The sequence below is a fragment of the Lithobates pipiens genome, unplaced genomic scaffold (genome assembly GCF_037356315.1).
Source record: "Lithobates pipiens isolate NorthernLeopardFrog02 unplaced genomic scaffold, aLitPip1_a1.2 Scaffold_35, whole genome shotgun sequence".
NCBI classification, from domain to species: Eukaryota; Metazoa; Chordata; class Amphibia; order Anura; family Ranidae; genus Lithobates; species Lithobates pipiens.
In genome coordinates, this window is record NW_027507811.1 from 14,970,787 (window position 1) to 14,986,603 (window position 15,817).

At 43.9% G+C, this 15,817-nt stretch overlaps 1 protein-coding gene across 1 annotated transcript in view; it reads left to right on the top strand.

The window, feature by feature from the left end:
* The window catches only part of LOC143955509 (uncharacterized), a 92,450-nt gene that overhangs the window by 39,367 nt on the left and 37,266 nt on the right, over positions 1-15,817 (top strand). The window contains 2 exon segments of the mRNA XM_077465543.1: positions 6,336-6,486; positions 9,821-10,825. Coding sequence (XP_077321669.1) covers positions 6,336-6,486; positions 9,821-10,825 — 1,156 coding nt within the window.

Consider the following 15,817-nt stretch of genomic DNA (forward strand, 5'->3'; position numbering starts at 1 on the left):
TAAAGGTGAAAAAAAATCCAAACCATCATGGCCCTGTGTGAAAAAGTGATTGCCCCCCTTGTTAAAACATACTATAACTGTGGTTGTCCACACCTGAGTTCAATTTCTATAGCCACACCCAGGCCTGATTATTGCCACACCTGTTCACAATCAAGGCATCACTTAAATAGGAGCTGCTTGACACAGTAAGGTCCACCAGAAGATCCTTAAAAGCTACACATCATGCCGAGACCCAAAGAAATTCAGGAACAATTGAGAAAGAAAGTAATTGAGATCTATCAGTCTGGAAAGGGTTATAAAGCCATTTCCAAAGCTTTGGGAATCCAGCGAACCACAGTGAGAGCCATTATCCACAAATGGCGAAGACATGGAACAGTGGTGAACCTTCCCAGGAGTGGCCGGCCGCCCAAAATTACCCCAAGAGAGCAGCGACGACTCATCCAAGAGGTCACAAAAGACCCCACAACAACGTCCAAGGAACTGCAGGCCTCACTTGCCTCAGTTAAGGTCAGCGTTCATGCCTCCACCATCAGGAAAAGACTGGGCAAAAATGGCCTGCATGGCAGAGTTCCAAGGAGAAAACCACTGCTGAGCAAAAAGAACATCAAAGCTCGTCTCAATTTCTCCACAACACATCTTGATGATCCCCAAGACTTTTGGGACAACATTCTGTGGACCGATGAGACAAAAGTGGAACTCTTTGGAAGGTGTGTGTCCAAGTATATCTGGCATAGAAGGAACACTGCATTTCATAAAAAGAACATTATACCAACAGTAAAATATGGTGGTGGTAGTGTGATAGTCTGGGGCTGTTTTGCTGCTTCAGGACCTGGAAGACTTGCCGTGATAAAAGGAACTATGAATTCTGCTGTCTACCAAGAGATCCTGAAGGAGAATGTCCGACCATCTGTTCGTGTACTCAAGCTGAAACGAACTTGGGTTCTGCAGCAGGACAATGATCCTAAACACACCAGCAAGTCCACCACCGAATGGCTGAAGAAAAACAAAATGAAGACTTTGGAGTGGCCTAGCCAAAGTCCTGACCTGAATCCTATTGAGATGTTGTGGTATGACCTTAAAAAGGCCGTTCATGCTCGAAAACCCTCTAATGTAACTGAATTAGGACAATTCTGCAAAGATGAGTGGGCCAAAATTCCTCCAGGACGCTGTAAAAGCCTCATTGCACGTTATCGCAAACGCTTGGTTGCAGTTGTTGCTGCTAAGGGTGGCCCAACCAGTTATTAGGTTTAGGGGGCAATCACTTTTTCACACAGGGCCATGATGGTTTGGATTTTTTTTCACCTTTAATAATAAACACCTTCATTTACAAATTGCATTTTGTGTTAACTTGTGTTGTCCTTGACTATTGTTTAAATTGGTTTGATGTTCCGAAACACTTAAGTGTGACAAACATGCAAAGGAACAGGAAATGAGGAAGGGGGCAAACACTTTTTCACACCACTGTAGAACCATTTATCCAACTGTCTATCCAGAGCCTCTGGTTTATAGACCGGATACATCCTAAATATAGAACCATTTATCCAACTGTCCATCCAGAGCCTCTGGTTTATAGACCAGATACATCCTAAATATAGAACCATTTATCCAACTGTCCATCCAGAGCCTCTGGTTTATAGACCGGATACATCCTAAATATAGAACCATGTATCCAACTGTCCATCCAGAGCCTCTGGTTTATAGACCGGATACATCCTAAATATAGAACCATGTATCCAACTGTCCATCCAGAGCCTCTGGTTTATAGACCAGATACATCCTAAATATAGAACCATGTATCCAGCTCACTGGAGCACCAGACTGAGAGGCTTAGCCAGCTGCCGATCAGTCATCTGGGTAGATCCCAACATTATTGTTGGGATCACTGCAGAGCCTGCATGGGCAACAGACTTTAGCTCGCTGTCATCTGAATCTGGGTCACAGGAGTGCAAAACGAAGTGCATCATCATTTGTTTTTGTTTTTTTTATATTTCATAATGGGTGGGATGATTTTAGTACACCTTATTAATTATTCTTCTATTGAAATCTCTCAACAACCTGCTGATCACGCTGATGTATAGTGAGCTATAGACATAATAATTATTAGTGGGCGTTCCAGGAGACCTGGAAATTTTTTCATGGGTTCCGCAGTGGGGGGGGAAAAGGTTGAGCGAGTCAAGGTGTATATGCCGAGGGCAGGAATATATGTATTTCAGTGTTGTATTTTGTTTTTTTTTTACCTGCAGTTTAATTTTAAAAGGTTAAGTGGGGTCTGTAATATACATTGTAGAATAAGACGTAGTATTGAGTGCTGAAGTGTCGCTGTCTTTTTTTTTTTTTTTTTTCACAATAACCATTTGTCAAATGTTTAATGATTTAATTTAATTTTTGGATATGTAGCGTGGAATCCGGAATAGTTTTACTGTGCCAAAAAAAATAAAAAAAGAGGAGGAGAATTAGATTGGTGTGATTGGAGCAGATTTCGGAAAGGACACAAGGATCTCTACAAGGACGTCATGATGGACAATCAGCCGCCCCTCACATCACCGGGTAAGAGGAGACTTTATTGTAAAGGAGAGAGCAGTACGGAGGCTCCACCTAGATCCCCCATCATCTGATAAACACATAGAAACAATGTATTAAATTGGGATATCCCCCGCGCTATCATATACAAATCTCACTGAATACTAGGGGTGGGTTGCAGCAGAACACCGACAGAGGTAAAAACCCTACCACTGAAAAATGTGTGACAAAAATCAAATAAGTGATGTTGCGCTCCCTTAAAATACATAAACGACTCTCAACTGCATACAAAGTTGCATATACCAATACTATAAATCCAACTATCGTGCCAGACCGTAGTCCGTAAATAAAGTGTCAGATGCTGAAAATTAAACTAAACGTACAATGTAAAAGTGTCCAAGTGCTCGATAGAAATCACATTAAATCTAAAGTGCCTAATAATTACATACACAGTTACATATGACTGCACAGTAATGTGAACTCATCTATCGTGATCAGGAGTAGTCCATAAATAAAGTGTCAAGTGCTGCAAATTATACTTAAAATATAAAACATTTTCACAATAACAGAGTGTCCAGTGTCTCCAAAAATCGCATACACCAGTGGGAATATGTCATGCACACAAACTTATTCCTCACAAAAACGATGCAAACTGTATTGATAATAACATAAACGTGAATCACACAGTGCAATTAAAATATATAAACTAAAGAAAAGGAAAACAACAGTCTCTTAACCACTTTCAGCCCCGGACCATTTTGCTGGTCAAAGACCAGACCACTTTTTGCGATTCGGCACTGCGTCGCTTTAACTGACAATTGCGCGGGTCGTGCGACGTGGCTCCCAAACAAAATTGACGTCCTTTTTTTTTCCCCACAAATAGAGCTTTCTTTTGGTGGTATTTGATCGCCCCTGCGGTTTTTATTTTTTGCGCTATAAACAAAAATAGAGCAACAATTTTGAAAAAAATGCATTATTTTTTACTTTTTGTTATAATAAATATCCCCCAAAAATATATATAAAAAATTTTTTTTTCCCTCAGTTTAGGACGTATACGTATTCTTCTACATATTTTTGGTAAAAAAAAATCGCAATAAGCGATTATTGATTGGTTTGCGCAAAAGTTATAGCATTTACAAAATAGGGATAGTTTTATAGCATTTTTATTAATATTTTTTTATTATTTTTTTTTTTTTACTAGTAATGGCGGCGATCAGCGATTTTTATTGTGACTGCGACATTGTGGGGGACCCATCGGATATTTTTGACACATTTTTGGGACCATTGTCATTTATACAGTAATCACTGCTATATAAATGCAGTGATTCCTGTGTAAATTACACTGGCAGTGAAAGGGGTTAACCAGTGGGTGGCAGTGTAGGGGTTAAGTGTTCCTAGGGGTGTGTTACTAACTGTGGGGGGGGTTGGGCTTTCATTTAGTGAACACTGATCTCTGCTCCAATCACATGGAGCAGAGATCAGCGTCACTAGTTGCTAGGCAGAATGGAGAAATGTTGTTTACACAGCATTTCCTCCATTCGGCCGCTCCGTGAGACGATCGCGGGGATGCCCGCAGCGATCGAGTCCGCGGGTCCCGCGACCGGACTCACGGGGGTCCCGACCAGCGCGGGAGCGCGCCGCCGGCGGCGCGCTCCCGATGGCAGGGCGGCATTGAATATCGGACGTACTTGTACGCCAATATGCCTGCCCGTGCCATTCTGTCGACGTACATCGCCGTGCGCTGGTCGGGAAGTGGTTAAACAGCATATAAAGTGCCATGGGCTTCGTACAGTGCTTCTCCAGGTACAAGGTGCCAAATAAACCAGTGTGTACACACTCCTGTGCCTCTTCAGTGTTCCACACACATCAAGTGAAATGGCCCCTTACCTTACTGCTGTAAGGCAAACAGCAGAAAACAGGGATCTCAGGCTATCCAGGTGGTGTACCCCTACTTCCGGGTTATGGATATTGTCCCCACATCAGTTATTACAAATGGCAGGATCTTGACAATCTTCATTTGTTTTCTTCTTAGAGCAAACCCTTAGGCCGCGTACACACGCGGGGACTGTTCGCCCAACTTTGTCCGTCAAACAGTTTCGGCAAACAGTCCGCTCAAAATTAGCATGGACGGACATGGCCACACACGACGGACGAACAGTTTGCTGAAACCGTGCGCGATGACGTGAACGGCACATACGACGGGACGAAAAATACGACGTCCTATACACTGCATTATAACTTTCGGCGTGAAAATCCTTTCTGAGCATGCGCGCAACTTTGTTTGACGAACAAGCCTACACACGCGGGGACTGTCCGCTGAAACAAGGTTTCAGCGGACAGTTTTTCGGAATTTCCGAAAAACCTTGTTCAGCAAACTGTTCGCTGAAACTGTCCGCTGAAAGCCCACACACGAGCGGACTGTCCGCTGAAACTTGGTTTCAGCGGACAGTTTCAGCGAACAGTCCCCGCGTGTGTACGCGGCCTTATAGTTTATATTAAAGGGTTTGCTCTAAGAAGAAAACAAATGAAGATTGTCAAGATCCTGCCATTTGTAATAACTGATGTGGGGACAATATCCATAACCCGGAAGTAGGGGTACACCACCTGGATAGCCTGAGATCCCTGTTTTCTGCTGTTTGCCTTACAGCAGTAAGGTAAGGGGCCATTTCACTTGATGTGTGTGGAACACTGAAGAGGCACAGGAGTGTGTACACACTGGTTTATTTGGCACCTTGTACCTGGAGAAGCACTGTACGAAGCCCGTGGCACTTTATATGCTGTTTAAGAGACTGTTGTTTTCCTTTTCTTTAGTTTATATATTTTAATTGCACTGTGTGATTCACGTTTATGTTATTATCAATACAGTTTGCAGCGTTTTTGTGAGGAATAAGTTTGTGTGCATGACATATTCCCACTGGTGTATGCGATTTTTGGAGACACTGGACACTCTGTTATTGTGAAAATGTTTTATATTTTAAGTATAATTTGCAGCACTTGACACTTTATTTATGGACTACTCCTGATCACGATAGATGAGTTCACATTACTGTGCAGTCATATGTAACTGTGTATGTAATTATTAGGCACTTTAGATTTAATGTGATTTCTATCGAGCACTTGGACACTTTTACATTGTATGTTTAGTTTAATTTTCAGCATCTGACACTTTATTTACGGACTACGGTCTGGCACGATAGTTGGATTTATAGTATTGGTATATGCAACTTTGTATGCAGTTGAGAGTCGTTTATGTATTTTAAGGGAGCGCAACATCACTTATTTGATTTTTGTCACACATAGAAACAATGTATTCAGTGTGTTTGTTTCCTACAGATGGATCCAGAAAGGGAAACTCAACAAAGAGAAGTCCTCGTTCTCCGGATTCCACACAGGAAGGTCACGCCATCTCTTGCCATGATCAGGTAGATGAATAAAAAAAAAAAACCTGGCAATTATCATTCATACACAAGCTTGTGTGTAATGTATGTCTCATTATGTATTCAGGACGGAAACCTCGTGGATTATAATATTGTCGTTAAGGAAGAGTTAGAAGAGGAGGATGTGGAGTACGGCTTGATGGAGGAACTTTCAGAAGGACATAAGGATCAATTGATGGAGCCACCAGAGAGATGTCCCCGTCCTCTGCATTCCACACAGGAGGATCACACCATCCCTCACCATCGTCAGGTAGATGGAAAGGAGAGTTCAGAACTCAAATAGGATTTATGAGATTAAAGAATTCTTCTCTATGGAATGTTGTTATCAGTGCTTACATTTACCGGTGTTTTTTTTTTCCCATAATTTTTGGGGTTCAGGGTGAAGAACAGATAGGTATAAAAGTTGTGGTTAAAGGGGAAGAAGAAGAAGAAGAGGAGACATACGTGTTGGGCGATCAGCAGACTGAGCAGGGGGCTGGAATGGTGGGGACAATTGAACAGGAAGAATCCTCTTTAGATACCAGCAAAGGTAAGTAAAAAAAACATTACGTGCAAAAACTCAATAAACTGTTCAAATGTTCTATTAACCTCTTATGCCGCGTACACACGGTCTGACTTTCCGGCAGAAAAAGTCAGACGGAATCTTTTCATCGGATATTCCGATCATGTGTGGGCCTCATCGGACTTTATTTTTCGAAAATTCTGATGGACCTAGAAATAGAAAAAAAAAAACGACCCATGCTCTGAAGCAAGTACGAGACGGCAGCTACTGGATATTGAACTTCCTTTTTCTAGTCCTGTCAAACGGGTTGTACGTCACCGCGTTCTTAATGATTGGACTTTGGTGTGATCGTGTGTACGCAAGACAGTTTCAGGGTCATGTGTCATGTTCCCAACAAATGAGGAGGAGATACTGTACACCATATGAAAGGTCCATCTCCATTCCTCAATATATAACGTCATGTTCCCTACAAATGAGGTGGAGATACTGTACACCATATGAAAGGTCCATCTCCATTCCCCAATATAACGTCATGTTCCCAACAAATGAGGAGGAGATACTGTACACCATATGAAAGGTCCATCTCCATTCCCCAATATAACGTCATGTTCCCAACAAATGAGGAGGAGATATTGTACACCATATGAAAGATCCATCTCCATTCCTCAATATAACGTCATGTTCCCAACAAATGAGGAGGAGATATTGTACACCATATGAAAGGTCCATCTCCATTCCCCAATATAACGTCATGTTCCCAACAAATGAGGAGGAGATACTGTACACCATATGAAAGGTCCATCTCCATTCCTCAATATAACGTCATGTTCCCAACAAATGAGGAGGAGATACTGTACACCATATGAAAGATCCATCTCCATTCCTCAATATAACGTCATGTTCCCAACAAATGAGGAGGAGATACTGTACACCATATGAAAGGTCCATCTCCATTCCCCAATATAACGTCATGTTCCCAACAAATGAGGAGGAGATACTGTACACCATATGAAAGGTCCATCTCCATTCCTCAATATAACGTCATGTTCCCAACAAATGAGGAGGAGATACTGTACACCATATGAAAGGTCCATCTCCATTCCCCAATATAACGTCATGTTCCCAACAAATGAGGAGGAGATACTGTACACCATATGAAAGGTCCATCTCCATTCCTCAATATATAACGTCATGTTCCCTACAAATGAGGTGGAGATACTGTACACCATATGAAAGGTCCATCTCCATTCCCCAATATAACGTCATGTTCCCAACAAATGAGGAGGAGATACTGTACACCATATGAAAGGTCCATCTCCATTCCCCAATATAACGTCATGTTCCCAACAAATGAGGAGGAGATATTGTACACCATATGAAAGATCCATCTCCATTCCTCAATATAACGTCATGTTCCCAACAAATGAGGAGGAGATATTGTACACCATATGAAAGGTCCATCTCCATTCCCCAATATAACGTCATGTTCCCAACAAATGAGGAGGAGATACTGTACACCATATGAAAGGTCCATCTCCATTCCTCAATATAACGTCATGTTCCCAACAAATGAGGAGGAGATACTGTACACCATATGAAAGATCCATCTCCATTCCTCAATATAACGTCATGTTCCCAACAAATGAGGAGGAGATACTGTACACCATATGAAAGGTCCATCTCCATTCCCCAATATAACGTCATGTTCCCAACAAATGAGGAGGAGATACTGTACACCATATGAAAGGTCCATCTCCATTCCTCAATATAACGTCATGTTCCCAACAAATGAGGAGGAGATACTGTACACCATATGAAAGGTCCATCTCCATTCCTCAATATAACGTCATGTTCCCAACTAATGAGGAGGAGATACTGTACACCATATGAAAGGTCCATCTCCATTCCTCAATATAACGTCATGTTCCCAACAAATGAGGAGGAGATACTGTACACCATATGAAAGGTCCATCTCCATTCCTCAATATAACGTCATGTTCCCAACAAATGAGGAGGAGATACTGTACACCATATGAAAGGTCCATCTCCACTCCTCAATATAACGTCATGTTCCCAACAAATGAGGAGGAGATACTGTACATCATATGAAAGGTCCATCTCCATTCCTCAATATAATGTCATGTTCCCAACAAACGAGGAGGAGATACTGTACACCATATGAAAGGTCCATCTCCATTCCTCAATATAACGTCATGTTCCCAACAAATGAGGAGGAGATACTGTACACCATATGAAAGGTCCATCTCCATTCCTCAATATAACATCATGTTCCCAACAAATGAGGAGGAGATACTGTACACCATATGGAAGGTCCATCTCCATTCCTCAATATAACGTCATGTTCCCAACAAATGAGGAGGAGATACTGTACACCATATGGAAGGTCCATCTCCATTCCTCAATATAACGTCATGTTCCCAACAAATGAGGAGGAGATACTGTACACCATATGAAAGGTCCATCTCCATTCCTCAATATAACGTCATGTTCCCAACTAATGAGGAGGAGATACTGTACACCATATGAAAGGTCCATCTCCATTCCTCAATATAACGTCATGTTCCCAACAAATGAGGAGGAGATACTGTACACCATATGAAAGGTCCATCTCCATTCCTCAATATAACGTCATGTTCCCAACAAATGAGGAGGAGATACTGTACACCATATGAAAGGTCCATCTCCACTCCTCAATATAACGTCATGTTCCCAACAAATGAGGAGGAGATACTGTACATCATATGAAAGGTCCATCTCCATTCCTCAATATAATGTCATGTTCCCAACAAACGAGGAGGAGATACTGTACACCATATGAAAGGTCCATCTCCATTCCTCAATATAACGTCATGTTCCCAACAAATGAGGAGGAGATACTGTACACCATATGAAAGGTCCATCTCCATTCCTCAATATAACATCATGTTCCCAACAAATGAGGAGGAGATACTGTACACCATATGGAAGGTCCATCTCCATTCCTCAATATAACGTCATGTTCCCAACAAATGAGGAGGAGATACTGTACACCATATGGAAGGTCCATCTCCATTCCTCAATATAACGTCATGTTCCCAACAAATGAGGAGGAGATACTGTACACCATATGAAAGGTCCATCTCCATTCCTCCATGTAACACAGTCATCAGAATGCAAAAGCTATAACCTAGTCTGCCAGTTTTGGGATTGGGTGTATTGCTTGACCTGACTTGATTTGCTTGAATTGAACCCAATTTAATGCATCAACTCTCTGAAACTGTAAACCGTTAGACCAGCAACCATGACTCTTGCCCGCCAAATGTTATAAATACTTCTAACGGTTAAATAAATTGCTTTTCAGGTGGAAACCTCCCTCAGAATACCTCAAGGAGGAACCTTAGCACTGCACAGTCTTCTCAAAAAGTAAATTCCGCTGACCAAAGCAGACATCAGAAACGTTTCTCGTGTTCAGAGTGCGAGAAATGTTTTACTCAAAAGGGAAGCCTTCTTAGACACCAGAAAATACACACGGGTGAGCGCAATATTTCATGTCCAGAGTGCGGGAAGAGTTTCACTGACAAAAGAGCACTTACGGAACACCAGATAATCCACAAGTCTTTCCCGTGTTCAGAGTGCGGGAAACGTTTCACTCAGAAAGCAGGCCTCCTTACCCACCAGAAAATCCACAAAGACAAATCTCCTTATTCCTGTTCCGAGTGTGGGAAAGGATTTCCTCAAAAAGTAAACCTCCTCAGACACCAGAGAGTTCACACGTCTAATCGCCCCTTTTCCTGTCTAGAGTGTGGTAAATGCTTCATATTTAGAACAAACCTCCTGTTGCACCAGAGAATTCACACGGGTGAGCGCCCGTTTTCGTGTTCAGAGTGCGGGAAATCTTTTTCTGTAAAAGGAAAGCTCCTTACACACCAGAGATTTCACACGGGCGAGCGTCTTTTTCCTTGTCCGGAATGCGAAAAGTGCTTCACTCAGAAAACGGATCTGGATAAACATCTAAGAAGTCACACGGGGGAGCGTCCTTATTCCTGTGTAGAGTGTGGGAAGTCTTTTTCCCAGATCAGCAGCCTCCTTACCCACCAGAGGATCCACACGGGCGAGCGTCCTTATTCGTGTTCGGAGTGCGGTAAAAGCTTTTCCCAAAAATGCAGCCTCCTTAAACACCAGAAGACGCACGCTCGGGCGGGCCCTTGCATCTGTTCGGAGTGCGGGAAATGTTTTCCCCATAAAAGCAGCCTTGATAAGCACCAGAGGAGTCACACTCGGGAGAGCGCTCTCTCGTGTTCAAAGTGTGGGAAATCTTTTATACATAAAGGAAATCTGGCAAGACATGAGAAAACGCATGCTTCTTGATATTATTGATAAAGGAATGGTGAAATCTAACAGGAGAAACTTTTTCCCTATAAAGGAGCTATATGGCATATGAAAAATGGTTTCCTAATGGGCTAGGTTCCTGCACCAGGGATATTTTAGTAATAGGTAAACACAGGGAAGCACCGTGGCTTAGTGGTTAGTGCCTGGCAGCAATGGGGTCCTTCCTTCAAATTCTATTCTGCGTTGAGTTTGCATGTTTTCCCATCTGTGTGGGTTTCCTCTGGGTCCTCCAGTTTCCCCCCTACATGCCAAAGACATGCTGGTAGGTAAGTTAGCTCTGGCCTAAATTATCCCCCTTGTACGCTATATTGTCAAAAGTATTGGGACACCTGCCTTTACACACACATGGACTTTAATGGCTTCCCAGTCCGTAGGGTTCAATATTGAGTTGGCCCACCCGTTGCAGCTATAACAGCTTCAACTCTTCTGGGAAGACCGTCCACAAGGTTTAGGAGTGCGCCTATGGGAATGTTTGACCATTCTTCCAGAAGCGCATCTGTGAGGTCAGGCACTGATGTTGGGACGAGAAAGCCTGGCTCGCATTCTCCGCTATAATTCATCCCAAAGGTGTTCTACTGGGTTGAGGACTGTGCAGGCCAGTCAAGTTCCTCCACTCCAAACTCGCTCATCCATGTCTTTATGGACCTTGATTTGTGAGTTTCCTTCACTGGAACTAAGGGGCCAAGCCAACCCCTGAAAAGCAACCTCACACCATAATCCCACCTCCGCCAAATGATTTTCCCCAGTACACAAAACAAGGTCCATAAAGACATGGATGAGTGAGTTTGGGGTGGAAACTCACAGAGTCCTGACCTCAACCCACTAAAACACCTTTGAAATGAATTAGAGCGGAGATTGTGAGCCAGGTCTTCTTGTCCGGGTCCAGTCAAGTTCCTCCACCCCAAAACTCACTCATCCATGTCTTTAAGGACCTTGCTTTGTGCACTGGTGCGCAGTCATGTTAGAATAGGAAGGGGCCATCCCCAAACTGTTCCCACAAAGTTGGGATCATGAAATTGTCCAGAATGTCTTGGTATGCTGACGCCTTAAGAGTTCCCTTCACTGGAACTAAGGGGCCGAGCCCAACCCCTGAAAAAACAACCCCCACACCATAATCCCCCTCCACCAAATGATTTGGACCAATTCACAAATCGAGGTCCATAAAGACATGGATGAGCAAGTTTTTGGTGTGGAAGAACTTGACTGGACTGAAGGAAACTTTTAAGGCGTCAGCATACCAACACATTTTGGACAATTTTATATTCCCAACTTTGTGGGAACAGTTTGGGGATGGCCCCTTTCCTGTTCGAAGATGATGATGATGCTGGACGCTTTTCAGCCAGGATATGAGGAAGGCTTATGCCGCGTACACATGACTGGACTCTCCCCTGAAAAAACAACCCCCCCACCATAATCCCCCCCCCCCCTCCACCAAATGATTTGGACAAGTGCACAAAGCAAGGTCCATAAAGGCATGGATGAGTTAGTTTGGAGTGTAAAAACTTGACTGACCTGCGCAGAGTCCTGGCCCTAACCTGATAGAACACCTTTGAGATGAATTAGAGTGGAGACTGCGAGCCAGGCCTTCTCGTCCAGTCAAGTTCCTCCACCCCAAATTCGTAATCTATGTATTTAGGGACCTTGCTTTGTACACTGGTGTGCAGTCATGTTGGAACAGGAAGGGGCCTGGCCTCAAGCTGATAGAACACCTTTGGGATGAACTAGAGTGGGGACTTCGAGCCAGGCCTCCTCGCCCAACATCAGTGCCTTACCTCACAAATGTGCTTCTGGAAGAATGGTCAAACGTTCACACACTACTAAACCTTGTGGACGGCCTTCCCAGAAGAGTTGAAGCTGTTATAGCTGGTAAGGGTGGAGCCAACTCAATATTGAACCCTACGGACTAAGACTGGGATGCCAATAAAGCTCATGTGCGTGTAAAGGCAGGTGTCCCAATACTTTTGACAATAGAGTGTATATATGTGAAATAGGGACCTTTGATTGTAAGCTCCTTTGAGTCTGGGACTAATGTGAATGTACAGTATGTAAAGCACAGAAGTAAATTGTCAATGCCATATAAATACCTCCAATAAATAATGGTAGGAGTCTGATGGGATGGGCATCCTGCTAACTTTCCTTTTTATTGTATCTTGGAGACACCAGTGGTGAGATATGTCTGGGAAAGTTCCTAGTTCTGCTCTTGAACATCGTGAGTCCTCATTTCTCTCTTTTTGCATGACAAAACTAAACAAAAAATATCCATGAAGAAGATTGGGAACCCCTTGTGTTGGCCATGGCTGATGTGAAGACCCAGAAGCTGAAGCCCAAGCTTCACCGCTGTTGAGATATGGGAAATGATTAGGTGATTTAACACTCCAGCATTCGTCTAAGCCCTTGTACACACGGTCGGAGATTGCGACAACCAAATCCGTCGGAGTAATTCCGACGGATTAATTCCGGAAGAGGTCCAGAAGTGATGTTGCATACACACGGTCGGACTAAATTGTCGGAAAATCCGATGGTACATAACGTGATGACGTTATTTCGTTAGGACGGGACTACGTTCAGGCTAGTAGCCAATAGCTTTGGTCTAGGAATTTGATCTGAGCATGCGTGGCACTTTGTCCGTCGGAGTAGGCTACACATGATCGGAGTATGTCCGATAGGAGCATTTTGTTGGAAAATTTTACCGTCAAGTTGGAAAACTTGGTCCGTCGGATATTCCGCCGGAAACAGTCTGATGCAGACCACACACAGTCGGAATATCGGACAAAACGGTCCTATAGGAAACATTCCGACGGAATCTCCGACCGTGTGTACAAGGGCTAACACTGAATGTAACTTGTGGACGGATTTGCCATCTGGTCTCCAAAATTTTGGCCTTGAGAGCGATTTTTGGAATCCATATTTTTTGCAAATAATGATACATATTGATTTTAAACTTTAGGAATCCTTCAGTAACTGAATCCATTCTCTAGTGATGTAGTATGCAGAGGGTAACCTGTCCTTTTGTTTCAAACCGCCTTGGCAGCTGTACAGTATTCTGACACATGAGAAACAAGTCAAGGTCCCAAATGATAATTCTTATATGTTCTGCTCACAGTCAGCAGAAATCGATTTTATGCCAATATCATTTTTGTATTTTTTAATCTGTATACCGATCTCAAATAGTTGTACAAAAGTACAGATGTGTATGAAACCTGTGTATACCAAATCATGTATCATTAGGCAGCAGAATAAAAAATAAATGTAAAATTCTGACTGTCTTGAGTATGTTATTAAACAGCAACGCTGTCGGAGAATGTAGTGTGGATGGTGGGAGGAGATCTGTCGGAGAATGTAGTGTGGATGGTGGGAGGAGATCTGTCGGAGAATGTAGTGTGGATGGTGGGAGGAGATCTGTCGGAGAATGTAGTGTGGATGGTGGGAGGAGATCTGTCGGAGAATGTAGTGTGGATGGTGGGAGGAGATCTGTCAGAGAATGTAGTGTGGATGGTGGGAGGAGATCTGTCAGAGAATGTAGTGTGGATGGTGGAGGAGAACTGTCGGAGAATGTAGTGTGGATGGTGGAGGAGAACTGTCGGAGAATGTAGTGTGGATGGTGGAGGAGAGCTGTCGGAGAATGTAGTGTGGATGGTGGGAGGAGATCTGTCAGAGAATGTAGTGTGGATGGTGGAGGGAGAGCTGTCGGAGAATGTAGCGTGGATCTTGGGGGGAGAGCTGTCGGAGAATGTAGTGTAGATGGTGGAGAAGATCTGTTGGAGAATGTAGTGTGGATGGTGGAAGAGATCTGTCGGAGAATGTAGTGTGGATGGTGGAGGGAGAGCTGTCGAAAAATGTAGTGTGGATGGTGGAGAACTGTCGGAGAATGTAATGTGGATGGTGGAGGAGAGCTGTTGGAGAATGTAGTGTGGATGGTGGGAGGAGATCTGTCGGAGAATGTAGTGTGGATGGTGGGAGGAGATCTGTCGCAGAATGTAGTGTGGATGGTGGGAGGAGATCTGTCGGAGAATGTAGTGTGGATGGTGGAGGAGATATGTCGGAAAATGTAGTGTGGATGGTGGGAGGAGATCTGTCGGAGAATGTAGTGTGGATGGTGGGAGGAGATCTGTCGCAGAATGTAGTGTGGATGGTGGAGGAGATCTGTCGGAGAATGTAGTGTGGATGGTGGGAGGAGATCTGTCGCAGAATGTAGTGTGGATGGTGGGAGGAGATCTGTCGGAGAATGTAGTGTGGATGGTGGGAGGAGAGCTGTCGGAGAATGTAGTGTGGATGGTGGGGGGAGATCTGTCGGAGAATGTAGTGTGGATGGTGGGGGTAGATCTGTCGGAGAATGTAGTGTGGATGGTGGGAGGAGATCTGTCGGAGAATGTAGTGTGGATGGTGGAGGAGAGCTGTCGGAGAATGTAGTGTGGATGGTGGAGGAGATCTGTCGGAGAATGTAGTGTGGATGGTGAAGGAGATCTGTCGGAGAATGTAGTGTGGATGGTGGGGGGAGAGCTGTAGGAGAATGTAGTGTGGATGGTGGAGGAGATCTGTCGGAGAATGTAGTGTGGATGGTGGAGGAGATCTGTCGGAGAATGTAGTGTGGATGGTGGGGGAGATCTGTCGGAGAATGTTGCGTGAATGGTGGAGGGAGAGCTGTTGGAGAATGTAGCATGAATGGTGGAGGGAGAGCTGTTGGAGAATGTAGTGTGGATGGTGGAGGAGATCTGTCGGAGAATGTAGTGTGGATGGTGGAGGAGATCTGTCGGAAAATGTAGCGTGGATCTTGGGGGGAGAGCTGTCGGAGAATGTAGTGTAGATGGTGGAGGAGATCTGTCGGATTATGTAGCGTAGATGGAGGGAGAGCTGTCGGAGAATGTAGCGTGGATCTTGGGGGGAGAGCTGTAGGAGAATGTAGTGTAGATGGTGGAGGAGATCTGTCGGATTATGTACCGTAGATGGAGGGAGAGCTGACGGAGAATGT